This window comes from Musa acuminata, chromosome BXJ1-4 (genome assembly GCF_036884655.1).
Source record: "Musa acuminata AAA Group cultivar baxijiao chromosome BXJ1-4, Cavendish_Baxijiao_AAA, whole genome shotgun sequence".
Classification (NCBI taxonomy): domain Eukaryota; kingdom Viridiplantae; phylum Streptophyta; class Magnoliopsida; order Zingiberales; family Musaceae; genus Musa; species Musa acuminata.
Genome location: NC_088330.1, coordinates 35759973 through 35787757, shown reverse-complemented (window position 1 = coordinate 35787757; position 27785 = coordinate 35759973). Strand labels below are relative to the sequence as shown.

At 38.2% G+C, this 27785-nt stretch overlaps 3 protein-coding genes across 4 annotated transcripts; all 3 read left to right on the top strand.

The window, feature by feature from the left end:
- The first annotated feature begins 1143 nt into the window (after positions 1–1143).
- Positions 1144–6677, top strand: LOC135659947 (probable receptor-like protein kinase At2g42960). The gene is made up of 8 exons (XM_065176335.1): positions 1144–1657; positions 2766–3449; positions 3557–3661; positions 3892–4014; positions 4393–4563; positions 4669–4798; positions 5884–6093; positions 6211–6677. The coding sequence occupies exons 2-8, from the start codon at positions 2785–2787 to the stop codon at positions 6343–6345; spliced, it is 1539 nt and encodes a 512-aa protein (XP_065032407.1). The 5' UTR covers positions 1144–1657; positions 2766–2784; the 3' UTR covers positions 6346–6677.
- A 294-nt stretch (positions 6678–6971) lies between these two features.
- On the top strand, positions 6972–21598 carry LOC103983215 (uncharacterized). 2 transcript variants are annotated; one of them, XM_009400414.3, is made up of 21 exons: positions 6972–7125; positions 7200–7504; positions 7585–7678; positions 7782–7864; positions 8760–8980; positions 9128–9248; positions 12077–12159; positions 12261–12473; positions 14546–14902; positions 14985–15159; positions 15734–15925; positions 15998–16204; positions 16285–16377; positions 17596–17792; positions 18683–19234; positions 19371–19451; positions 19638–19705; positions 20132–20737; positions 20802–20909; positions 21157–21310; positions 21397–21598. In XM_009400414.3, the coding sequence occupies exons 1-21, from the start codon at positions 7005–7007 to the stop codon at positions 21488–21490; spliced, it is 4125 nt and encodes a 1374-aa protein (XP_009398689.2). In that variant the 5' UTR covers positions 6972–7004; the 3' UTR covers positions 21491–21598. The 2 variants fall into 2 exon arrangements, with proteins under 2 accessions (XP_009398689.2, XP_009398690.2); XM_009400415.3 differs by lacking the exon at positions 6972–7125 and having other exon boundaries at positions 7381–7515.
- A 3717-nt stretch (positions 21599–25315) lies between these two features.
- Positions 25316–26804, top strand: LOC135659915 (transcription factor JAMYB-like). The gene is made up of 3 exons (XM_065176333.1): positions 25316–25779; positions 25853–25982; positions 26066–26804. The coding sequence occupies exons 1-3, from the start codon at positions 25671–25673 to the stop codon at positions 26577–26579; spliced, it is 753 nt and encodes a 250-aa protein (XP_065032405.1). The 5' UTR covers positions 25316–25670; the 3' UTR covers positions 26580–26804.
- The last annotated feature ends 981 nt before the right edge of the window (positions 26805–27785 follow it).

Here is a 27785-nt window from a genome sequence, read left to right as displayed (position 1 = left end):
TGATCTAATATGTGGTATGATTCCTTTTTTGGCTTAGTAAACTGATATGGATGTAGTTTGATAGGAATGTTGAGGTGGAGCCAAATAGTATTCTTTGGGAGACACATTTCTCTTCATTGATTAGGACAAACACCATACAGTGCTAAAATTTCAATGAGACAGGAATGAATAATAATTGATGCATATAAAATGTGTAATTTTTTTTACTTTCAGATAAACTTTTATGATAAACAAAGTATTCCTTACCACAGTAATATGCCTATTATTTGCTATATATCTTTTTATCATATCTTCATTGATTTATACTAAAGAAAAGTATGTTTTTAGGGTTTATGTTTGTTTATGATTGTTTGCTATATAGCCATTATGTCTTACTACACTAATATGACCATTATTTACTATATATTTTTTTTTATCATATCTCCATTGTCTTATACTAAAAGAAAAGTATGTTTTTATATCATTTGATATCTGTATTTCAAGTAAGCAAAAATCAAAAAACAAAAAGTCAATGAACATAAAACAAAAAAGGACAATTATTTTTTCTAATGTTCCATTAAAAGGGAAAAAAAAGAACACATTTTACCTTATAACTTCTCTCCAATTCTCCTCCCATTTGTCTTCAATCTAATCATCTACTGTTCTTTAATCTTTTAATTCCATTTCTTTTTTATCTTCTCATGTTATTACAGCAAACTTCTTATGTAATATTATGAAAAATATCACAGATAATCAAATCATTGTCTGATTTTATTATTTTTCCTCTAAGTTTTTGAACATTTATATATTTTCTCTTCCTTCTCATTAACATTCCAAAATATACAAAATATAACAAAGTAGTCAGAGAACAGTCATATTCACAAATGTCATTATTAAAATTCAACAAATTATAAAAAATAGGAAAAAAAAATAAAAAAATAAAATAGATATATGATATATTAATGTAATTGAATTATCATATTTATAATGTAAATCATGTTATATAAATATTTATTTTTATGTTATTCGTTATTATTTTTTTTCTGAAAATGTGGCAGATATTTTAACTGTGTATCAGATTAGATGTGTAAATTAAAAAAAAGCCGACAATTCCACGTCACCACTTTTTTGCCAACCCTTTTACTGCACTCGGAAGCATCTCTTCGTCCAGCTCCCCCGTCTCGCCTCCAACGCCTCGTCCTCCTCCTCTTCCTCCTCCTTCTCCTTCTCTAATTCTATTTGCCACCTACCGTTGATAACTCCATCTCGCCTTCTCCCTCTTCCACCCTCCACCTTCACCTCCACCCCTCTCTCTCTCCCTCTCTCATGTCCCATTCCCCTCCCCTTCTACAAATCCAAGGCGCCACCTTTCTTCCCATCCTGCTTCTCCTAAAGCGAGATTCAAGGTTGGGATTTCAGGGGAGGAGCTGCTGCCCCGTCCCAAAGCTCCATTTCGGCTTAGATCTGAGGCATCGCTTCTCTCGAACGGCTCCGCAAATCGCTTCTTGAGCCTCCCCTATTCCCCGGATCTGGTTCCATGAGGCAAATGGTGCTGTAGCTTTCGGCGTCTCCGCTGCCCTCCGTCGGCTCGGTTCTTGGCCCGGGACTGCTGAATTTTGTGGAACGAGGGACGAAAGGGCGGGAAAATTCGATCTTGCTGGAGATCCGGAGGTACAAGGTATGTATGGGGAGTTGCAGAACTCAGATTTGTTGTGCCCTGGCTCGATTGGATGAAATAATATCTCATGCTGTCGAAATTGCAGTTCTTACTTAAAGCTTCCTTTTGTGGAGTAGGATCGTGTTCTTTTCATCCTCTAGGTGTGGTCTTGCCATGGAAGTCTAGTTTAGGAATGCTCGTTTCGTAGTTTTATTTGCTTGTTGTCGCTGCTTTGGCAACACTAACTAGTGAATGAATTGAGATTGCTGGTAACAAGTCTCCATAAGGTTCTAAATTCATGGGAGAATGCTAATTTGTTCACTGAATTCTTGCTTTATTTTCTACAAACTAGCTTACTATACAGAGAGAAGGTGTCTGCTTATTCTATAGCTTTGTCAGTATTGGAAAAAGAATTTTTTTTGGGGAGGGGGATATTTTAAGAGTGTATCTATTGTTTCAGCTGCAAGCTGTGCATGTTCCTTTTTCTTTTGCATGTGTGCTTGTTAAATTTTATTCCTTCTATGTGTGCTGTCTCCACTGTTGTGCTTTCCTTGTAAGAGGGTCTGTGATGATTATGGAAGTTTAATGAGCATTTGACAAGCTAAGACTTTTGTGTTTCCATCAAAAGTTCTTAGTTATGTTCTTAGCATCCCTATTTACGGTTATGTAGTAATAGGCAACTGATATTTTGTTTTTCTTTGAAATCCTAAAATTTTTCATATCCAATATATAGTTTAAGCATGTGCATTTGTGCTTTGTTTCACACACTTATGTTTCCATCAGTTTTGCAAGTTGAACTCGCAACAAGTGTCATGACTAGAAATGATTTTGTCGGATACTATAGATACCATTCTGGAAATCTCTTAGTGATGATGTTGAGGGATGTGTCTACGATTTACTTTCATCATGTTCCTTTTTTTTGGTTTTGTATCCAATTGAAATATAATGTCTATATGTTTATAGGAAATATTTTTCAGTGGGCCTCATCTTTCTGTAGCTGCCTTGACTGAAATTTTGCTTAAGGACAAATCCGCATGTTCTTTCTGCCAAAAATATGATAATTGTTTTTAGATACACTTATTAAGTGTGGTTAGAGAGCTATAATTTACATCAGTTCTTTATCTTGCAGGAGCTTTGCTATCAGAAATATGTCATCTCTGAGGGAACATTTATATGATAAAACATTTCTTTTTGGCCTTAAGTTATGGGTTGTAATCGGAATAATCGTTGCGGTCTCCATACTGGGTGTTCTTTCCATTCTAGTTATATGTCTTAATGCTAGGAGTCATAGGAGGTCAAGGAGGGCTTCCAACAATCTTCCAGTCAGTCAAATACCAGCAGTATCAAAGGAGATTAAAGAAGTGAGGGTTGAACATGTCTCAGCTAGTGACTTTGTTGCACGTGATGGGATTCTTCTTACACTACAAGATAAATCTGATGGAAATGAATCAGATAAGATTATGGTCCATTTGGGCCTGGGCAAATCAAGGCATGCTGATGAGAACAGTCATTCAGACTCATTTCATTACGTAGAGAAAGATGGTAGTTCCCATTCTGGTGACGAGGGAAGTTCAGGGACAGTTGCCATGCGTAGACAATCCTCTTATCCTATTACTGCTCCATCACCTTTGACTGGCCTCCCAGAGTTTTCTTACGTTGGTTGGGGTCACTGGTTTACCTTGAGGGACTTGGAAATTGCAACCAATCGATTTTCAAAAGATAATGTACTTGGGGAGGGTGGTTATGGTGTTGTTTATCGAGGGCAACTCATCAATGGTGCTCCTGTGGCTGTTAAGAAGCTTCTTAACAATCTGTATGTTTACTTTGCATAATACTCTCTAAACCTCTAATTTACTCTGTCATTTTTTTAATATTATGTCAAAGAATAAAAATTACTCATCGTTGGGTGTTTGATTACAGAGGACAAGCAGAGAAGGAATTCAGAGTGGAAGTTGAGGCCATTGGTCATGTTCGCCACAAAAATCTAGTACGCCTTCTTGGATACTGTGTGGAGGGCACTCAGAGGTGAGTCACATTCTTGTTCAAACACTCTTTTCGGTGTTTATATTAGTTCAGTCATCAGTGTGCTGCCTAAGACTAGTAAATTAAGTATGTGATTCACTTTTGTTGTGCCATGTTCAAGTTATCACTTCTTAGCTCTTTATTTTTGCTATCATGTTAGACGTTACTGTTCTGTAACTGCATTACCAATGACCATCCTAATGTCTCTTTGGTTGTATTTCTCAACTACTCAGGATGCTAGTTTATGAGTATGTGAACAATGGAAATCTAGAACAATGGCTTCATGGAGCTATGCGTCAGCGGGGTTCTCTCACTTGGGAGGCTCGCATAAAGATACTTTTGGGCACTGCTAAGGCGTGAGTCTTTTTCTTTCTTTTTTAGTTTTGATAAGATACTACTTTTCTTTGTTCTATTTCTTTCTGTTTCTGCTTCTGCTACTCAACTCTTTAATTGTACTTAAAATTTCTCCTGCCACATGTTTTTTAGAATTAGGTTACAAGCATTGGTTATAAGCATATGTTTGATGTCCTAGAGAATGTTGCAGTCTCAAATCTATTTCCTTATCACATTCTATGAGAATTGAGGAATTTCTTTGTCTTTCAAATTTAAACACCACAACTTACGACTTTATGGTTGTCTTGACTATTTATTTTTGGCATAAATGCCGGAATGTTATCTTCAAAGAAAAGTTCTTTCACTTATAATCTAATCAGAATGTAACATATTTGTGGCAGTCTTGCTTATTTACATGAGGCCATTGAACCAAAAGTCGTGCACCGAGATATCAAATCCAGTAATATATTGATTGATGACGAGTTTGATGCTAAGGTATCTGATTTTGGTTTGGCCAAGCTGCTGGGAGCTGGTAAAAGTCATATCACTACTCGAGTTATGGGAACCTTTGGGTAAGTACCCATAATGTATATATTTTTGCTGTTCCAAAGGAACTACTAATGGAATCGGATTATCCATTTTCATGGATTAGCACTATGAACTTCTCCCACTTGCAGTTATGTGGCACCAGAATATGCAAATACTGGACTGCTAAATGAAAAGAGTGATGTATACAGTTTTGGTGTTGTTCTTCTAGAAGCAATTACAGGGAGGGATCCTGTTGATTATGGGCGCCCTGCAAATGAGGTATTCGTGGGTGACTGCTTTTTCCACATCATGCTTATTCTTCACTAACAAGTTAAAATGGGGCGAGTTCTGCAGACTGCTGGTTGTCTACCACTGACCAACCTTAGTTATCTGCATCTATTAATGTTTCATTTTTTGTTCTTTTCCTTAGTCTCTATCAATCTGATCGTCCTACCTATTTGCTTCAAATTTTAAAAGATTTTCGAATGAAAATGAACTCGACTGGATAGAGCAGTAATATTTACTTGATCCATATTAGTGATGGAATTTGTTTTGTGTTCTTCTGGAGTTTCACTCATCGTTTGTGCTCACTACCAGAAGTCTTCCACAAAGAACATATCAAACTGTGATGTAAAAGTTAACCTTTTCGATCTTTTCTTTCCCACTTCTATGTAATGTTTTTTGTACTTGACATGTCCTAATTTTTGTTTGGGAAATGTGATTCTGTTTTCATACTTGCTGCCTTTTGTTCTGTTTGACTCGTTATATGTCTATTTTTGCCTACTTTACTACATATATGAATGATTGACTGAACTATCTTTAGACCCTATCCTCAATATGAGTTCGCAAATTGATTTTTAACTATCTCTGACGTGGTCATTTCATCCATTGCACTCATATTGCCATTTATGGGCTCATGCTACTTAAACATTTACTTTGCTGCAACTATGATTACCGAATATTCATGTAACAGAGCTTTAATAAGCACCTTTAGTGGTGAGATAAAAGGTAGATGGAGACCTAGAGAATTATTGAAGAAAAAGGAAAAGAGATATGATTGCTGTTTGTTTGACTAGTTATATTGCCCTAAATTTTGCTCAATAATGAAGAAAGATACATCTAGTTTGATATTATGGCTGGTTGCTATTGTTCAATGTTCTTTCTGTGGAAGCTGAAGTATTCCCATAATTTCCTCTTTCTATTGCACATTCAAGTTTTAAGACTTTCACAAGGTATAGGGCATAGTAAAAAGATTATGCTTTAAGCTGTTTCCATTGACAATATGTATGTATTTCTTATATGTCGTTATTTTTGCCGGTGCTACTTCCACTTCGTGGTTACGTTTAGACACAATGTTATTGCAGGTAAATCTAGTTGATTGGCTCAAAATGATGGTTGCAAGTAGGCGGTCAGAGGAAGTAGTGGATCCAAATATAGAAACAAGACCCTCTACAAGAGCACTTAAACGTGCCCTTTTGACTGCTTTGAGGTGCGTTGATCCTGATTCAGAGAAGAGACCTAAGATGGGTCAGGTTGTCCGAATGCTGGACTCTGATGAGCCGATACCACGTGAGGTATAATTATTTTGTCTTATATTTGATTGTAGTTTAAATTGCTTTTTGAAGTAAACTGATTCTGACATTTGCGCCATACCATGGAATCATTCTAATCAAATCTATTTGAGTCTGCAGGACCGGAGACGCCGTCGAAATCGTGCAGGAGGCATGGAGATAGATTCCCAGAGGGAGGGTTCCGACACAGACAAAAGTGACAACCCAGATTCCATATATAGCAGCAGAAAGAACAGACCATCTCCAACCAAATGAGGTTCCAGAATCTGGGAGAAGAATCTCTCTGCCTGATTGGTCACATTCTTTTCACCAGCTGCTTCCCCAGACTGCAACAACTCATCATTTCTACATCTCTGTAGATGACTGCTTGAACTCGGATCAAGGCCAGCTGGAATATCCATGTATTTTCACCATATTTCTCGAAGCTAGGATTGTTTTGTTGTATGTATGATGCTTGAAAGTACTTCAAGCAAAATTGTGTGTGTACATAGTTTTGTTTTCTCGAGAGTTGTGATCTTCTTCTGTAATAGGGAAATGCTTATTAGATCCGATTGCTTTGAGAGAATTAATACTACTGTTTCACTTCAGATTGCTGAGGTTCACTTTCCACTGACTCATCAAGTTTTCTGAGAAGTTTGTGATACTTCTTGAAGGAGGCATTGGAATTGTCAGGTAATCGATTCTTGATGATGCATAGCCGCAATATACGTAATTATATGGATCGCATCAGTCAAAGTCACCAAAGAATTGTAGGCCCAAATGGCCCAAATTCGGACTACTAATCCGGCCCATGAATTTTATTGGCCGACCCAAACCGGCTGAAGTCGAAAGCCTTAAAAGCGACGGCACAAAAGTCGCAATAAACCCTCGTTTCGCTGTAAGCCCCAAAGAGTCTCCCATTTCTTACTGTGGCGATGGCCGCAGGCGAGCGGAACTCATGGCGGCTGCGGACCGGCCCTTACCTCGGCGAGATCTCCGCCCTCTCATTCATCCCACTCTCTCCTCGCATGTCCTCCTTTCCCCTTCTCCTCGCAGGTAACCCGCCATTCTGTTCTTGTTTCCTCGTTGCTTGGTGATTAATTTGTTTGTAATTCACCTCCGTGGATCAGGAACTGGATCTGAGCTTCTGGTTTACGATGTCGAATCTGGGAAACTCATCAACACCTTCCAGGTGTTCGAAGGTGTTCGCGTTCATGGCATCTCTTTGCGATCTCCTGACACAGAGGAGGATTTTTTCTCTTCGGAGGCTGATCACCTTGTTGCCGTCTTCGGGGAGCGGCGAGTTAAGCTCTTTTTCTTGCGTGTTGACGTGGGGTTGAGTGATCGTGCCGGCGGCGAGTTGAGCGTGAGGCTGGATTTGGTCCAGCGCTTGCCTGGGTTTGATCACTGGATCTTGGATGCGTGTTTCTTGAAGGTACTCACCGGGTGAGCATTGTTGGAGTTATGTTGTTTGGTGTTCAGTCTGATTCTGATTCTGATGTTTGATTGGTGCAGGAGGACGAGCTTCTTGCAATGGGGCTCAGTGACAACTCTGTAGCGTTGTGGGACCTTACGAGTTCTGCCGTGGTTGCCCGAGTGACGTCTTCAGGTTTGATATGGAATTTAATAACGGTTTCCTGGAAATTTGCCTGTTAGATGTCTCATTTAAATTGGTCACATTTGGTCCCGTCTTATTGCTTTACTGTTTACAGAGAGGTGCCTCTTGTATTCGATGAGAATGTGGGGAAATAGCTTAAAGGTTCTCCGAGTAGCGTCGGGAACAATTTTTAATGAGGTAAACTTTGTACTCTTGTTTTATCTAATAGTTGGAAATACTGTCACTATTGCATCGGTACACTGCATTTATACATATTCTTGTATGATTAAATTGCAGAATAGCTCATCAAGAAACTGTTTTTGGACATTTCATTCTGATTTTGATATATGGAGTTAGTTTAAAACCAACATTTTGTGATATTTATGACTCAACAATAATTGTGTATTGAGTATGTTAATGATAAAAAAAATATTGGTTTTTCCACTGATTGGATAGAGTTTACTTTATAATAGTTATTCTTCTTCCCCAATATGCAATTCTTTGCTTATAAGATATGTCAGTCTTTTAAATGAATAATGCTCTAGAAATAGTGAACTGTATTCTGCTGGTTTTTTGTCTTTCTATACCTCCCTACAACCAGTTGTTTTTCCCTTCGTAGCCCAGGTCGATGGTGTTCTAGCTAGTTACTTCTTCATTAGATGATGACTTTATCTGGTTTTGATGGACCTTTTAGATTTTTCTACAGTTTCCTCTGTTACTGAATCAGCCTTGTTAGAATTTCGGTTGCAATGTTGGAGAGTTGACATTGAAAGCATTTCTGATTTTGAGTTTGGATTGTTTCCTACCCATTTTATTGTAGGGCTTTGTTGAGATTAATGTGTTCTCTTCCAGCATGTAACTGAATAAATTAAAATCATAGTGTTGACATACTTGGTGGGCTACATGAAATTGTGCGAGTTAGATATTTGTAGGGCAATCCATGTGTGATTATTCCTGCATTTGCATAACCACTGATGGATGTGCTTTTTTGAAGTATTGCAAAATTGTATGCACAGAAGAAGATTGGTATCTTGAATCACATTATGGAAAGGTGTCATGAATTTTTGATTCAATTTTTTGGCACTTCCAACAGATTATAGTTTGGAAGTTAATTCCAGAATCTCCACCTTCTTCTCCTGCTATTTTGATGGAGCATCCTTGTCGCAACACATCCAGCTGTGCAATTACTCAGATTGATGGCAGGAATTATGTAGCGTTTCATTTGAATAGACTCATTGGACATGAAGGCTCGATTTTCCGTATGGCCTGGTCATCTGATGGAACAAAACTGATGTCTGTTTCTGATGATCGTAGGTGGGTTACATGCAGATCCCTTATTTTCACTTACATTTGTTTGTACGAGGTTTTGTTTTTTTTACATTGATAAATTTCTCATATTGTCTTAAGCTCACAAATTCTGAAATAACTAGTCCATTTTGTTTGGCTTCATTCGTAGGGCAGCGCTCGTATATGGATAAGTGGCGGCCAAGAGCAAGAATTTGATAATTTCAAGGAGTTTTCATCTGACCTCATATTGTTTGGTCATAATGCTAGAATTTGGGACTGCTATATGTCTCATTCTGTAAGTTCCTTTTCTTTTTGTCGATTCATTTGCATCACGGTATGATTAAATCTTTATTATCTCCTTGATTTATTGTCAGTTATGCTTTATATAACTTAGGCACATATAGCTAGTCATTTCTTCATATCATCGACCATATATAACTGAAACCCAAGATAGGCAACACCAAATGATTCCGCCCGGTACGGGCGGTACGTACCGGTTCGACGGCATACCGGTATTCGGACCGCCTACTACCCGACGGAATGAAAAATAATAATAAAATTATATATATATATATATATGTATTTATTTATATTTATATATAAATATTTTAGAAAAAGGCGACGTGCGACGTTCGGCGACGTCACCGAGGCGATGCGACGTTGCCTTTTAAATAAATAAATAAATAAATAAATATATATATATATATATATATATATATACCGAGCGGTATACCGCTCGGTATACCGTTTCATACCGTACCGAGCAAATGTCGAAACGCCGGTACGGTACGATATTGCGAACCTTGCTGAAACCAGTGATTTCAAAAGGTGCTCGGGCGAGGCGAGGCTCGAACGCCTTGTTTAACGTCTAGGCGGCATGCTTCAAAGAGGCGTCGCCTTAGCGCTCGCTCGAGCCGAGCCATCGGGCTCTTCGGGCGAGTGCCTGGTTTAAACTAGGCGACCGAACCAGCTTTTTAGGTCTGGCTTGGTCACATTTGCGTTAGTTGGTTCGCAGCCTCCCCCTCGCGCTTCCCCCAACCCTGACCCTACTCGCAATTCCGTCGTCGACATTTCCTTTTTGCTGTTGCTGTCGCTGCCTCTCTCCGTTGCCACTGACACTGTCGCTGCTCTCCACTACCACTGTCACTACCTCTCTCCGTTGCCACTGCTCTTCGCTGTCGCCCGCTGTTGCTACCGTTGCTCTTTACTATCGCTTGCTGTCGCTGCTCTCCTCTGCCACTCGCTGTTGCTGTTGTTGCTCTCCGCTACCACCCACTGCTACTGTTCTTAGATAGTAGCCTCCTGTCTGCGATTGAGTTCTCATCGTGACTCAGCTTCTCACCGCGGTCTTCTTCTCACACTCTACTGTTAACAGTAGCGGATATTTTAAAATATTAAAATATTTTTTATATTTTAATATTTTAGAGCGTCTCGCTTCGCTTGGGTGAGTGCTTAGCGCCTCGGGCGTTTTGGGACCTTGACACTTTTTTAATCACTGATTGAAACATATCTTATTGTTTCCTTCTTTGTTTTTGTTAACATGAATTTTGTGAAAATAACTGAAACATATCTTTTCGTTTCATCGGTTTTCTTTTGGTTTTGGTTCATAATAGCCCCGTACTATCTTGCTGGGTGTACCACTTGGTTGTAATTGTTGGAATCAGATGCAATGGATGGTAAGCCTACCAACCAGTACAGGGATCTTCTTTTCTTCATTTTTGATGGTCGTGGCAACTATCTTTTCTTTTTCTTTCTCACCGCTCACGCTCTCTCTTTTTCTATCACATTCTCTCTCTCCTCCCTTCTCACCACATCGCCACCTCCTCCTCCCTCTCCTTGTAAGGGTCATGATCATTGTCTCCTCATCTTCTTCCTTCGTCAGCACTACTAGTCATACTCCTTCAAGGGTTCTGAAAAGCATGGTTTGTAATACCATACCGTACTGGTCGGTACGGGCGGTACATACTGGTCTTACAGAGGATTAGCATGGGCGGTACATTGGTGCACCTTAGTATTTCATGTATCGGTACGTTCGGTACAGTTTGGTATAGTTCGGTATGTACCATACTGATAGCTGATTGGTACACCGGTACGGTACGATATTCAGAACCTTGCTGAAAAACACCATTAGTATCTCGAGTGAATAAAATATTTTCCATGTGAAAAAAATCTTTTCATGATATATTCATGGCTTCTTTGGTTGTTTAGTGATGAGACATGAAAAGTTGATCTGTGTGGTTGTGTTGGGCTCAGCTTTATTGGTAAGCTTGCCATCACACTGTGTAATTAAGAGAGAAGTTCTCTTCTCCGGGCTCTTAACATAAAAAATATGCTTCATCAGAAAATAAAGATGAAGTATTTACTGGTGCTATCTCATCATACCGTCCATGACTGTATTGTTGCACTTGATTAAAAAAAGTCAGAGGCCATTTTTCTTTTATTATCTTTTATGACTAATATTTTAACTTTTCATTAGAATATGAAGAAGTATCTGCTAGTACTATGTTATTATAATGTCTATGATTTTGTTGTTTTACTTTTAACAAAAAAGTTTGTGTTTTTGTTATATAGCACAACTATAAATTCCATAATGTCCACTGCAGAAATTGTGCAGATTTGCAAGTAACTCCCATATGTCAATCCTTTGTGAACTGTTTTTAGTTCCCCAATGTTGCATAGCACACTGTGGAAGGGTCTATCAGTCCTTGATGGATGCTTGTGGTTTGTGTTCTACCTTGTTACACATACAATAAGTTGATAGAAGTTTTTTTGGTTTTTTTTTTCCAAGATGGGGATTGGTCCTGAACAGGTTCCTTATTGTATCTCTAAAAGAAGTTATTTGCTCAGTGATATGGACCTCTGTCAGCAAACTCAAGAATCTCTTTGTTATACTCATTGGGTGTAAATGATTGAAATTTTCTCCGTGTATGAGAGTTAAAATCATTGATATGAGGTCTTATCTTATATTATTTTTTTATAAAGTGCTTGTTCATACATTGTGGTGTTTCTGCTTCCTAATGTTGTCAATTGATATGTAGGGCTTAGCTTGGTTTTGTGCTATTATACTTCTACTGTGTCATTCTTACTCTCTCTCATTGCTTATTCTGAGCTTTTTTTGTATAGGTAGTAATTACAGCTGGCGAGGACTGTACATGTCGAGCTTGGGGAATGAATGGTAACCTATTAATGATATTCAAGGAACATATGTAAGCGGTCATCACATTGTAATAAATTTAAGCATCACTAGCAGTAGTTAAATGCTGCCTTCTTGCAGTTTTAGTTTAACTAATTACTGCAATCAATGCAGTGGAAGAGGCATATGGCGGTGTTTGTATGATCCAGATTCTTCACTTCTTGTTAGTGCGGGATTTGATTCTACAATCAAAGTGCATCAACTCTATTCTTCTTCATCTATGGAGACAAGAGAACAAGGTGGCTTAATAGATGATCTAAAGGATCAGAGAGAAATTTTTGAAATTTGTGCTCCTAAATTAACAAAGCAGCTTGGTCTGATGGACAGGTATACTTTTTGATCTTTCTCACATTCAACTTCTTTATTTTTGAAATATGACCACTTGGGCATGCAATATGAAAAAAAAATGTCTTAAAATGCTAATCTAAAATAGATACTCATTTGCAAATCAGAAATATCTTGTCTTTTCCTTTATCAGATGTCTTGTACTTTTTGATGACACTGCTAAGACTTATCAGACATCAGGGATGTTAGTGGATAGCAGTTAACAATATGTAATAGTGTCTAATTTTCTGCAAGTGCTTCACATGGTTGATATAGCAGCATAGGAACTTGTGTCTACCTCAGAGATCAGAAGTAGAAGGGTTGTGACGGCTGTGCATATTCAGTACTCTTAAGATCATTTCTGTCACTAACACCAAGAAGAAAGAAACAATATAGCTGGAATTTGACTCTTGGGAAAAGGAAAAAAATCTATGAAATGCTGGTCTGCTTTGGCTGTCCTTTTTACTGTTTAGAATGTTTTTGTGCTTAAAAGGTGCATATCAGCAATATATTTGTGATAAAAATTCTGGTCTGTTTTCTGGAAAGGGGTGTGTGGAATGATATCCAGCTTTGAAGAAAATCCCAGTCAAACAAATTTGAATGTGCTTTTGTTATTCATAATTAAGCACAACTTCAATTTTTTCCTTCCTTCAGGGTAATTCTTGGTTTCACAAGTTTGGTCTGTTGCAACCTGTGTGACTTGGATTTGCGTAGAATGATATTCAGCTTTGAAGAAAATCCCAGTCAAACAAATTTGAATGTGCTTTTGTTATTCATAATTAAGCACAACTTCAATTTTTTCCTTCCTTCAGGGTAATTCTTGGTTTCACAAGTTTGGTCTGTTGCAACCTGTGTGACTTGGATTTGCGTGGAATGATATTCATCTTTGAAAAAAATCCCAGTCAAACAAACTTGAATGTGCTTTTGTTATTCACAATTAAACACAACTTCAATTATTTTCTTCCTTTAGGGTAAGTCTTGGTGTCACAACAAGTTTAGTCTGTTGCAATATGTGTGACTTGGATTTGAGTCAGAGAAATATCTTCTCTATTTGCAAGGGCGATGTTGATTCTCACCATCTCCTACATGGACCGCTGCATTATGCACTGGGCTGCTTTTTTCACCTTGATTTGAAGTAAATTTTTTGAACAAGTTGTTCTGGAGATGTGATCATTTTGTAGTCGATGAAAACTGTTTTACTGATACCCTAGTCCATCTTGATCAATCCTAATGTATGCATTGTTGAGCATGGGTATATAACATCTAGCTAGATGCTCATTAAGTTTTCTAGTCATAGACCTACAGGTCAATATGGGGCCATTCTCTTTTGATATCATCCAATGGTCAATAGATTTTACCATATTTGTAGCACTTTGATAAATAATCTTAGCAAACTTATTGTTTCAAATTTCTATTTGGCTTACCAAGTGTGATAGTTAGTAATGTCCAAAACTGGCTACCATGTCTGTATAAAAGGACTAGGAATAGATTTTCAAGCACATTCCTCTCTAATTCGAAGTCATAAGGATCCTTACTTTGTCTAGTGGTACCATCCTCATCCTAATGGTCACATGATGATTATAGGCTGTATGCTGAACCATACAAGCAGATTATATTGCCAAAGGGTGCCAACAATAAGATTCACCACAGAATGAGGTATATCTGCACCCACTCAAATTGATTCTAGCTTTGCCTTACTATGGGGGATAATTGATATGTGACCTTTGGCTAGGCAGGAAGCTTTAACCTTCAATTCTCCTGTAAATTTGTTGTACTGGTACATGCTCTCCTGGTTGCTAAATATGGACCAACAGTTGCTTCTGGGACAATCAGAATATCATGTTTTATTGACATGGGATGTTTGGAAGCAGTATATGCTATAAGCACATTAAAATTTTGACCATTATCAATTGCAAAACATGGCTAGTTGGTATTGTCAACTTGATAGATCTGTCTGTCAGCCAAGTATGAACTTGTTTTCATGTGCCATTCATTAAATGTGAAACATGCTGTTTTCCAGTTGTTTACTTTATAACATCATATGTCCTTTACACTTGTTATCGATGGTGCTGCAGCAAAAGTGAGTATGTTAGATGCATACGGTTTACTCGAGAGAATATACTTTTTGTCGCTACGAATAATGGGTATTTGTATCATGCTGAATTGTCCAATCCTGGGAATGTAAAGTGGACTGAACTTATCCAAGTAAGTGAAGCACAGATTATTTGTATTGATATATTGTCCAGAAACTTCTCAGAGTTCTCTTTAGATGTGGAAGAAATTGTTGCAATTGGAGATGGTAATGGAAAAGTGACAGTTGTCAGTCTGACCAATGGAGACCATGCCCCCAAAGTGTCATTATCTTTTTCTTGGTCAGCAGAAATGGAGAGACAGCTGCTAGGAGTCCATTGGTGCAGATCATTGGGTAGTAGGTATGGAAACTTAATTTTTATTTATCCTTTTTACTATTCAAATGTTCCACTTTTCCTCAATTTTGTGTTTTCGATCATGCAGCTATCTTTTTACATCAGACCCTAGAGGAATGCTGAAGTTATGGAAAATGAATAAGGATTCATTACAATCTAATTCTCAAAACACCACCATAGGTCCCAGTGCATTTCTTCTTGCAGTGTTCGCATCAAGTTTCAGACATCGAATCATCTGTATTGATGCATTGAGTAAAGAAGAGGTAATAATTTGTCGTTTAGCAGTTTTGATGCAGACTAGGATTCAACTTTTTACACTTCCTTACCAAGCTGTATGGTTCCAACTTCCAACCCAATACTGTTTCACAGTACATCAACCATAGTAAGACAGTTGATCGCACGGTGATGTTTACATATTGTATTGGTTCGCTGATTGAATGGTATTCCACATGGACTAATATTTAAATCCTTGCGTTCAGATCTGTGCATATGATAATCAAAATTTCAGCATTTTATATGAGTTGTAAATTTAACTTTAGATAATGCCTGTGCTAGCTGGGAAATTCAAATAAAATGAGTTTTCTCTTCAGTTTAGAAACAGGTGGTTGTGACCAGCCTTGTTCTACTGATGAGAGTAATAATGATTTCACTTTTCTCCCCTGGTGGGCAATTCATTGATGGAATAAGACTTGGTGACTGTTGTTATGTGAAACTATTTTTGTTGTGTTTCCCTCGAATTTTATTTTTGCTCCCTAGTATTGGTCTTTTCTTAGGGAAAAAACAAATCTATCAAATCCTTATAGTGTTTGTCTAAATAAGATCATAATTGCCTTGTAGATTCTGATATGTGGTGACAAACGTGGAAATATTACTCTTTTTCCTTTGTCGGAGGAACTGATGGTAGCAAACCATGAGGATGTAATGAAGAATATCACTTCGCTTGATCATTTTAAAGGTGCCCATGGCATATCTAGTGTCACCAGTATTTACATTGCCAGATCAGACTTCAACCATGTTGAAATACAAACGGTATGTCCATCTTTAGGATATGTCCATCTTATTGATAACCAAGTAGGGATCATTTTCCTGCTATATTTGCAGACTGGAGCAGATGGATGCATTTGTTATTTTAAATACGATAAAATCCATCATAAAGTTGAGTTCCTTGGGATGAAGCAAGTGAAAGAAATAAGTATGATTCAATCTGTATTTTCGAGCTCCAATTCGGAGGACATGGTGCTGGGCAATTATGCAGTTGGTTTTACCTCTGTGGACTTCATCATGTGGGATCTAACAAATGAGACAAAGGTATTTAATCTGGTCTTTAATATTGGAAATCTTGTCTTGAGCCATTCAACCTCAATGCGTCACGGGTCATGCTTCTGCAGACAATAAAAATTCCTTGTGGTGGATGGCGCAGGCCATATTCTTTTCATTTTGGGGCAGTTCCAGAGCATCAAAATTGTTTTGCATATCTGAAGGTATCCTACTGTTATGTTCCCAATATTCCTTTTTAACATGATTTGTACTTTGTCTTCTAATATTTTTGTTCATACTTGCTTTGTGGTATATTAAAGTATTAAACCACATACTTTACTGCTTTTTCTGCCCCCCATCTGTTAATTTTGGTTCCATTCGTGTGAAAATACTCCCCAAGTTGGATACTGTTAGCTACAGCACCATACAGGTAGATATGTACAGTGCTTAGTATTATTGGTGAACCTTTTACAAAGATGAACTTTTATCTTTATCTGGATTTGCTTCTAGAGATATGCTGTCATTCTATTCATGGCTAATGGTAATTTTAAGAGGCATAAGAACATAAGTGGTGCATAGTAAGAACATAAAACGATGGATGGCAAAAATGCTGTGTTACGGGTAAAGAGAAGTTTAGGGTTCATTACCTTATTAAAAAGTACAAGCCATTAACTTCTGACAATCAGCAGCATCACCTCCCTCCAGTAATAGAGAGACCAAAGAAATTTTTGGATGATGCAGTTAATGAATAGTTTTTAATGTAATACATCTCAAAAGCCATTAACAACTTGATTTTTCGAAGAGGACTATAGTAATAAATCATCAGTCATAAGAAAATACATTTCCAGTTTCGCGGTGATTGTTCAGATGTAGACAGTTATTTTATCAGATATTGGATGCTTTCCTTGACATTGAAATATTATTGAAAGTCATACCTCACATGTACAAGTCTTTGCTCAAGCAATGACTTGACAATCTGTGGCATGGTGGAATGGACGGGATCAACAACGAATCCTAGCAATAAGCCATATGGTTGTTTGAGATGATTAATTTGTAGTGGTTGGGTGTTGTAACTGCAGGTACACCCTTGAGAGTAAAGCTCACAAGGTGCAAGAGTTAAGCACAAAATATCATGTAAAGAAATTTGTATACAAAATATGACATTGGCTTAAATGCATTAATGAAAGTAAGAAACATATGTAGTTTTTTAATTTAAATTCATCAATGTTTCTTTGCAAGTTCACTAATGCCGTTGAGGATAAAAACTGTGGACGTTATATTAATATATAATAGTTATTTCCATGATATATAATACATTTAAAGTTTTGAGTTGCTCTTTTCGGGACCATATAATTCATGTTCATAGGCTTTGGGTGGTTACTAAATGATAGTTTTTTCCATGATATATAACACATTCAACATTTTGAGTTCTCCTTTTTCAGGACCATATTATTCATGTTCATAGGCTTTGGGTGGTTGCTGGGGAAAAGTTATTTCCTAAAGTGTTGCATATGCAATATCATGGAAGAGAGATACATTCTTTATGTTTCATTTCACTTGGTCTCTTATCAAAGATAAGTAAAGGTTGTCATTCATGGATTGCAACAGGTTGTGAAGATGGAAGTGTGCGGCTGGCAAGGTTTGTATCCACAATTTTTGAATTTTTGATGCTCTAAAACGTTACAAAGACATTTGTTGTGTGAATATTAGTAAGAGTTTCTAATTTGACTGTGACTACTTGTTGTTATAGCAGCTATGCTTTAACAACAGTGTCTTCAAGTTTTTTCATATTTGGAAACACTTGCCATATAAAGAAGTCTGGTATTAATTATATGCCACACAATAGAATGACATCATTTTCCAAATTTTTTCAAAGTATCAGCCAATAACTCAGAAATCCTAGAATGACATCAATTTTCCAATTTTCTGCTACGTATCTAAGTCTGCTTTCTGATAATCTCGAGTCATAAGTAATTATCATGAGTTAATTTTTGACAAAGTGCCTACTCACTGTTGTTAATAATTCCATCAATTAAGGAATTGCAGACAACTATATTGCCTGTCATAATGGTGATTATCTCTGACTTGTCCTTGTCATAAAACGCTAAAAGGAAAGTAGATTCCTGCCTACTTGCTATTGTTAGTTCCATCAATTAAAAGGAATTGCAGACAACTATATAACCTACCATAATAGTGATTATCTCTGTTGTGTCCTTGTCATAAAATGCCAAAAGGAAAGTATATTCCCTGATGTTCTAAGAAAAGGTATCCATCCCGAAGAATCCTGCCAAGTTTCTCTAGGCATTCGTGTTTATAGATTTACTAGTTGTGGCACATAGATGATGCACCGTGGATTCGACATCGAGAACTATAATAAGTTATAGTTTATCTGCTATATTGAATATGAATCATAGTTGTAGTCGCTAACTATCAAACTTCATATTACTTTTTGTTTCTTAACTGAAAAGTTTGATGACCAGATGAATCTGACTTGAAATTGTGCCATTCTATGGTGATTTGGATATGCAGATACTCACCTATTGAGATGGGAGGCTGGTCTGAGTCAATATTGCTTGGTGAACATGTTGGTGGATCAGCTGTGAGGTCTATATGCTTCATCCCAAAGATATATACCTTCGGAAGTCAAATACACAATACCTCTAATGGATGTGCATACCATACTTCGGCCAATAGTAATGAAGATCAACTTTTATTGCTTTCTGTTGGTTCCAAACAAGTCCTGACTTCTTGGGTCTTGCGAAATAGTACAGCAGAAAACAGGGATTCTAAATATTTATCTGATCCTTCCAAATTTCAGTTCTCATCAGTATCTTTTCAGTGGCTCTCAACTCATATGCCGCAGAAGTTCGCTAATAGTCGAAAAAAAGTGGCAAAGCCAATAAAACTTTCTGAGGAAGGAAGTTGTTCAGAAAAGACAAGCATAGAATCTGATCAAATTTCCAGATTAATGTCAAGTGAGTGCAGAAAAGACAAGCATGATTGCACCTTTGTGGATCAGATTGATAATGACTGGAGATACCTGGCTGTCACTGCTTTTCTTTTGAAACATGTGAATAGCAGGTCAGATGATAAGGATATATTTTGGTTTTATTATAAATCCCATGCAGTGTGTTTTTTATTTTCTTTGCTTTTAAATTGTTCAAATCCCAGCTTGAAAGAGGTAAAAACTCGGGTTTATAATTTTTCCTTACAACAGGTTTACAGTATGCTTCATTGTGGTTGCTTGTTCTGATGCAACAGTTATGTTAAGGGCTCTTCTTTTGCCTTATCGGTTGTGGTATGTAATTTTCGTCCTAGAGCACTTTGCCCTTTTATTTCCTGTCTGCATGATTTTTTTTAAAATATATTTCTTATGGTGTGGCTGGAAGGTATTTTTGGTTGCATTTACTCACCATAGTGGTACTCTTGATAATATAGCTTTTGATTGATAAAATAGCTTTTCCTAACTCAACAAGTTTTGCAGGTTTGATGTTGCTTTGCTGGTTCCAACAAAGTCCCCAATACTATCGCTGCAGCATATAGTTGTTACTGGTATGCTCTAATGGTTATTTCTCATTAGCATGATAATTTCAGATTTTTATTAGTTTAGATATTCACATGTATTACTAGTTTTAGAAACAATGTATGGACTAAAAGTGGAAAACAAATGATAGAAATTATCTTTGAGAAGTAGAAATTCCTTCAACACTTGGCATATAGGTAAGGTGTTTTCTTGATATATGAGGTAACAGTAGAAACTACAATTAACAAATGTCTTGTATTCTTGTAGGACTGTTTTACAAAAACATTTTAGTATGTTTTAAGGCTTCAGGTTCCAAGGTTGTTAAACATATTTGTTGCGTTGCTAAAAGAGCTAGTGTTGACATAACAAAAAGAGTGACTCATATATGTTGCTACTTGCTACTAACTAGATTTGAATTCCAGCATTCAATTTCTCAACTTTTTTTTTTCCTACAGACTCTGCCCAAATTGGAAATGCATATTTTCTTATAAGTGGGTCTACTGATGGAAGCATTACCTTCTGGGATCTCACAGAGGCAGTTGGGTTCTTTATGCACCAAGTGTTGGATGTTGAACCACAGATGTTTATTGATTGTCAGAGACGACCACAAACAGGGAGAGGAAGCCAGGGTGGAAGACGGTGGAGATCATTGGCGAATCTATCTTCTGAGAACAGATCCAGAAATTCTGAGGGCATTAACAATGTTACCAATCTGAATGATTGTGAAAATGGATTTGAAACTTCATCTACCTCAGAGAATGATCAGACAATATATCCATTAGGCATAAAGCTCAACTTGGCATCTGAATTACATGAAATACAGCCATTGCACGTGCTAAATTCAGTACACCAGTCTGGTATCAACTGCTTACATGTTTCTAAATTGGAATGTTGGGGCCCAAAATCCGAGAGAACTTACTGTGTCATAAGTGGTGGGGATGATCAGTCTCTGCACTTACTTGGCTTTAGCTTGCAAGTAGAACTGACTGACCAAGGTTGTGGGCGTAGTAAACCAACATGTAGAAATCATATAGAGGATGCCACTTGTTATCACCCATCAGGTAGTAGAAATTTTGTTTTCTTTTTTGTATATTTGGTTATTAATGAAAGTCAAATCTCTTGCAGGTTCTAGCTTTGTCAGGGAGCGCTCTGATTGCACTGCAGATAAAGATAACAAGCTTGATATACTTTTTCAAAATAGGATTTCATCAGCCCACAGCTCAGCAGTAAAAGGTTGCCTTCTTATATCTTTTAAATTATTTTGGTAACTACTGCAGTAATGATCCCCAAGCATCTGATTATTTTGAGTCGGATCCACAGATTACAATAACTAGTTGTGGTTTAAGGGTCAAGAGGTGCCTCTTCCATGAACAAAGCTTGTGTTTTTTTCCTACATTATGCAAATAATCTTGAAGTCTGGCTTTTGAATCTTGACTGTAATTTTCTGAATGGGTGTTTGACTTGTGAGGCTTGATTGTAGGTGCTTGGACTGATGGCACTTGGGCATTCTCTACTGGCCTTGATCAACGAATCAGGTGCTGGAAGATAGATGATTCGTGTGGGATCAGGGAGTGTGCCAGTGTGATCGTCAGCGTACCAGAGCCAGAGGCACTTGATGCCATAATCTGTGACAGGTTGAGCCCCAAACCATATAATGCCCGCATGATTTACACAACTTTTGATGCTGAAATAAATACCCCGGGTTTATACTGTTTTGCAGTGAAAGGAACAGGTATCAGATTGCAGTAGCAGGAAGGGGCATGCAAATGGTCGAGTTCATCGCATCTTCTGTTGAAGATTCAAGCAACCTGTAATTTCGACATGGCTTTGTTACTTGTTAGGTTGGTGCTATTTTTATTGCAATAGAACTAATATTTTTATTGCAATAGAATCAATTAAGTGTTTGTCTATCAAATGAGAAATGGAAGAGTGCCCCAAGGAAGAAGGAAGAAAGAAAAAGAGAAATGGAGAAAGAAAATAAAATAAAGAATATGAGAAAAAAAAAAAGGGAAAGGAAGAGCGTCGGGAGGGAGGATGAAAGAAAAAAAGAAGTAAAAAAGAAAAAAGAAAAAAGAAAAAAATGAATATGAAAAAAAAGAATTTTGAGAGGAACAAGGAAAAGGAAAAAGGAGATGAGAAAAAGCGGTGCCTATATATATATATATATATATATATATATATATATATATATATATATATATATATATATATATATATATATATATATATATATATAATATTATATAATTGGATCGGACTGTCATGATAGTTCGTATAATGATTCCTATTTGGTTGATTCCTATGCCGACTTGTAATGATAGTCTTAAAAAATTGATTGTTTTATAGAATCCATCATTGGACATAATAATTATGTGGGCGTCAGTGTTAAAACGGCTTTAATATGGTCATCTGATACGACGACGACAAATTATTTGTTATTGTGGTATTTACTCCGGAGTTCCATCGGATATAAACCTTGCTGCATCCCACGATGTGGATCCTGCCGTTCATGTCGCCGAAACGCAGATCTCAAAGCATATCGGGCCATGGACTCCAGTCAAACCTTAGTTTGGATGCAGCAGAAAAGAGAAAGTGATAGTTGGGCGGCGTGCATACTGATTGATACATGCGCATGTCACCATCCGATACGTATGCAGATATCAATTCCATCCAGATTGGTTATGCCCAGAAAAGTCGAAGACTAAATGTGTACATCGATCGTGCATGATTTCTGCTCCCGCATTCGGACAACCAGAGAGCTCTTCTTTTCCAAAGCTTCGTCGCTTATTTCTTCAGCCATCCTCTCCGACTTCAATGAATCCTCGTCATCTTCTTGTCTTCTTCGCCTTGTCTACCTTGGCGTCTGCTTGACGGAAAACATTGAGTACCAGTGCAGTGATTCGCCTCCCAGCTTATGTCCATGCCTCACTTCTACTAGAGAAAGGGAGCTCAGGATTCCGTGAGAAGAGGCTGCACAAAGTCTTCATGCCTCTCACTTCTCCAAGATGTCGTTACTTCCAATTAAGAGAGAGAGAGAGAGAGTGAACAAGTTGATGGAGATGAGAAATGCTTGCTTGTGTCACAGGTGCTTCAACTCGAAGAAGAACTAATTGCATAAAGTTGATCACTAAAAGGGTTCGTCTCCGTGGGTCGGTCGTCGTCGGACCCACTAACGCCGGCTTCCTTTTTGACGGAATCTTCCCTCAGTCCTCAAATTCGCCTTCGCGAGCCACTCTCAACACTCTCCAGCTTCGATCACCCAAGGAAGAAGAAGCCTTACCTCTTCCAACCCGTGACATCCATGCTTGCGTTTTCGCCCACCACTTTGCTTTGGGTGCACAACAAACGAGACATCTTTTACTTGGTCTAAGCTTTCTCCGCGTCACCAATTATTGCGATTTGTCATGCATTCTCCTCCCTGGTCCCACTCGTGGACTATGACCACCAAGAACAAAAAGCAAATGTCATGTTGGTTTTTAATCTAGTCATTTTTAAGCGTGAGAAAATAATTCTCCGTAAGCGAAACGATAATGACAATGGTGTAGATGAATGTGACGTCGAGATGGATCGTAAGATGCTTCCACATTAAGGACCTCTTTTAAGTGTTCATAGATTAGTAAATTTTCAGTCGAATTGATGTTCAATCTCATCTTCGATCATAAAAATATATCAACCGGAACAAGCTAATTCAGCTTATATAACTATGATTCATGGATGATTAAATATATCCACATTAGTTGAAAATTGAAGTGGGGTGCAATGTTCTTTCATGAGAGTACATATGTTGACTTCTTCTACTCAGTCCTCGTTAGAAGATAATGGACATAATTCCTATTTTATTCGTTGTTTACACATTGCATAGAAGATGATGATTTTGACTGCATCTCTTAGAAATGGTCAAGCGATCGCGTGACATGTACAAAATCTCAATGATAATAGATAGCATCGATCCACCTAACGCAAAGGACGTCCTTATAGAGCTGTCAATTAGGAGTAGACAAGTCTCACGTTGATCTATTGGATAGCCTTTGCAGAATTTGAAGTCATAAACATTGGTTCGGTAGCTAATTGAAATGTCATAATCTAAACCCTTTGTTCACGTTCTGCTCTTCTCCAATTTCTCCTCTATTTGTTTTGTTTCATGACTTCTATAGCGCATCGAGTGTTGGCTTCCATTTCTTCAAACGCTGTCGCAATACCTTTCGATCTTTTATGTTTTTTTTTTTCCTTTGGTGCTAACAAACAATTTGAATCAATAAAATTTTGACATTTGAATTCCATCTTTCGATATAAATCAACTTACTCGACTTGAGTCGGCCTCCAACCTACGATGAATCAACCTCCAACTTACGACGAATTTTATTAGTCAAACTAATACCCTGCTAAGTCACCATCAAAATAAAATGGTTAGATTTTTATTTTTTTTAACATTTTGAATTTAGTGAATCTTCTTTAGCGTAATATTTTTAGAGTACGTTTTGGGAACATAAGATTATCACTATATCATAGAAACTATAATCCTCATTTTCTCATCCATTCTCTCTATTTTTGTTGTCGTCTCTTATCTTACAAGTCTAAAATTTTATTTATTTATTTTTAAAAAATTATTTTATATTTATTTATATGATTATATTTTTTTATTATATATATGAGCCACATAATTTTTTTTATAAATAATAATTTAAATAATATATATATACTTTTGAATAAATCTTAAAATATTAGAAAATATAATTTTATCACCTAATAATATTCAATAAACTTTTGAAATATAATTTTACCAAATGACACCCACGTCAATACACATTTAAAATATAATTTTCATCTATCAGTTACTAAGCACTAAAAATATTTCATAAACTATACATTCACTCAAATTTTTTTTCTAAATTTATATTAAAAATATAAATATGATTTCTAACACAGTCTTATTACTCTAACATTATAAAAGGAACCTTTTGATACAATTAAAAGAGAGAGAGAGAGAGAGAGAGAGAGAGAGAGTTTCATTCTCACACCTTTACTCTAAGAAGCTTCTATACTCTCATTCTACGGAGTCTAACTTAAGAAGAAGCCTCACCAGACAAACCTTAGACACCTCATCTACTTCCAATATTTGCATGCTCTCCACTATACCGTCCATCATTGCAGCTGTTAAGAAAACATATGTGATATTCCCAACCTTAATAACATGTCACCATATTTCCAAGCTTTGTGCTCTGCAACAGAGGTTTAGGGAACCAAAACAGGGGAGGAGTCAACGATGCAAGGAGACGCATCGATCTCATCTCAGCCGACTTCTCTGTGTCACCGAACTCACTTCTGCGTCTTCGTCATGTCCTACTTTTGGAGGTAGTGCACTTATTATGTTCGTGTGGGGCACAGCTCTCCACCTTTGACCCACTGCTGTGCTACACATTTTCCTCTCCGTCACTGTCACTCCTCTGTGATGACTTAAGAATGCGCGACTCCGTGAAGCACTCTCAATAATTAGATCCCCACGCAATAATTACACAAGTCTTCTTCACTGAATCCGGCGAATTCTGTCACTGCTTCCACTCTAAATATCCACATATCGGTGGCTTGCGGTCCACTGGTACTGCTGCGCGTCAATCTTACATAACCCATTCTGCTTTCGCCATGAGCAAGCCAGCTTGAGAGGGGAAACAGAGGAAGTCACTCTTTACTTGGTTTTAGCTCGCTCGTCAAACCGCGCCTCTTCCCTCCCCCCCCACCACACTTGTTGACTAACCACACGTCTCGTTTCCCACGCCCAGCGTCAGCATCATGCATGCATCCTGTTAATCTGGTAGCTTCAACCTCGTCGCCATCTGCCTCCCAATCACGTCGCTCGACGCCTCTCTCTCGCTCTCTACCCGTCAAACTTTCTTCCCTCCTACGTAGCTATCGAAGCAGGGAGACGTTCACTGGAGTAGGATCGATGTGCATATAAGGCTGCCTGCCTCCGCCATACAGCCACCATCAGGTGAGGAGATGGAGGAACTGAGGAGAGGGCCTTGGACCGTAGAAGAAGACCTAGTACTCATCAAATACGTCACCGAGCATGGCGATGGCCAGTGGAACGCCCTCGCTCGTCTTGCGGGTACCAATTTCTTTTCTGGAATGTTTGAATGGATCTCTCTGTATCATGAGTGCATCATTCTTCCTTGGAACAGGTCTGAAACGAACAGGAAAGAGCTGCAGGCTTCGATGGCTCAACTATCTTCGCCCGGACATCCGGCGAGGAAACATCACGCCCGATGAGCAGCTCCTCATCCTCGAGCTCCAATCTCGCTGGGGAAATCGGTAACCTTCACCTTGTCACATGGTGCAATTCTGCGCATGTCGACGTTCACCTCATACATATTGGTTGCCGCATCCAACAACAGGTGGTCGAAAATAGCACGTTGCCTACCGGGCCGGACCGACAACGAAATCAAGAACTACTGGAGGACTCGCGTGCAGAAACACGCCAAGCAACTGCGGTGCGACGTGAACAGCAAGACGTTCAGGGACGCCACGCAGCATCTGTGGATGCCTCGCCTCCTAGAGCGGATCCGGGCGGCCTCCGGCAGCGCTCCTTCCGCCGACCCTCCGCCCTACTCGCTCTCGCAGCTACTCCCGCCCTGCCCGGAAAAGATGGCTGCCGTATCGTCGTCATCGACGTCGACGTCGGAGGATGACTCGCTGCTGACTCAGTTCTCGTTCTTCACCACCGTGCAAGGCGGCGAGATGGTCCAGTTTGACGAGCAGGTCCTCGACGTTCATGGTGCCACCGGCGCCGGTTGGACGGAGTCTCCAAGCACTTGTCCCACAAACTATGGTGACTTTGAGCAAGGTGGATGGGCATCAGCCGACCTGCTAAGCGGTGATTACATGTGGAGCATCGAGGATCTACAATAGTGTCAATGATGTAATCATCAACAACAGATGTATTCGAAGTAGCTACATAAATTCCATGTTTTCACGATCATCAAGAACTGCCGAGAAGCTTTAGCTCGAAGAATGGAAATGTCACCTTCACTAAAGTGTCCTGTATCTTTCAAACAGCTGGAAGGATCAGCCATGAACACATGTTATGCTCGATTCGTACATAAACTGGAGATAAGTCCAAGCAGGTTCTCATCATCGCGGACGCATTTGTGGAAACTGATGGCTGACATTTCAAGAATTAGCTGACAGAAGTCATATCTCTAACTAAACTCAATGATCTAATCCCCATATGGAAGATGTGGCGCCAATCACGGGAGAGAAGACAATCATAAGAGCGTCTCTTTCTTCTTTCTTTCCCGGGTTGTTGGCTGCACGTCATGTTCTTACCTTTCTATCACAGAGAGGATCGCAGGTGCCGTCTCCCATATGTTTGGGCGTAAGAGATACCTGGGCAACATGAGCACGGCAGCTCCTCGGCGTTCTCTCTCCACAGTCCGCTTTGCGTGCAGCTCTGATACTGTACGAGGATTTGCGAGGGTTGATGATGACGTGAGTTACTACTACTCATGCTTTGACCGATGATTACAATTGGAAGCGCCCGTTATCAATGTCGGTAAGATGTACTTTTGTTCGGAGAAACTTCGTCTGGTCTAAGGTGACATTTGGTTTATATGGAAAACCAAGAAACAAAAGAGTTCTACCGCTGCCCCCCCTATTTGACTTCTTATGCTTCATGTTCCCTTAACAACTCTGATTTGATTCATGACATCTTGCAATGATTATTTCATTTAATATAATTATTATTATTTTATTAATCGGAACTTGACGAATGAAGCTCAATCAACATTTATAATATAGCACATGACATGTACCGCAATAACAAACATATCTAAAGTTATATTTTCTAGTTAAACCAATTATCAAAAGCATAACGTCATGTAAAATGCCCTTCTCATATATATATATATATATATATATATATATATATATATTGAGATTTATTAAATGAACACTTGTGAGCTTTTGACGTCTACAATGTGTACAAATATGATCTTAGGAGGGAAGAAGGGGCTTTATTGGATAAATTCCGACTTCTAACTTGAATTAAAAGTATTTCCTGACTTTAGGAAATTTTCTCTCGTCCGAGTTCTAATTACTTCACGAACTTTTCTATTC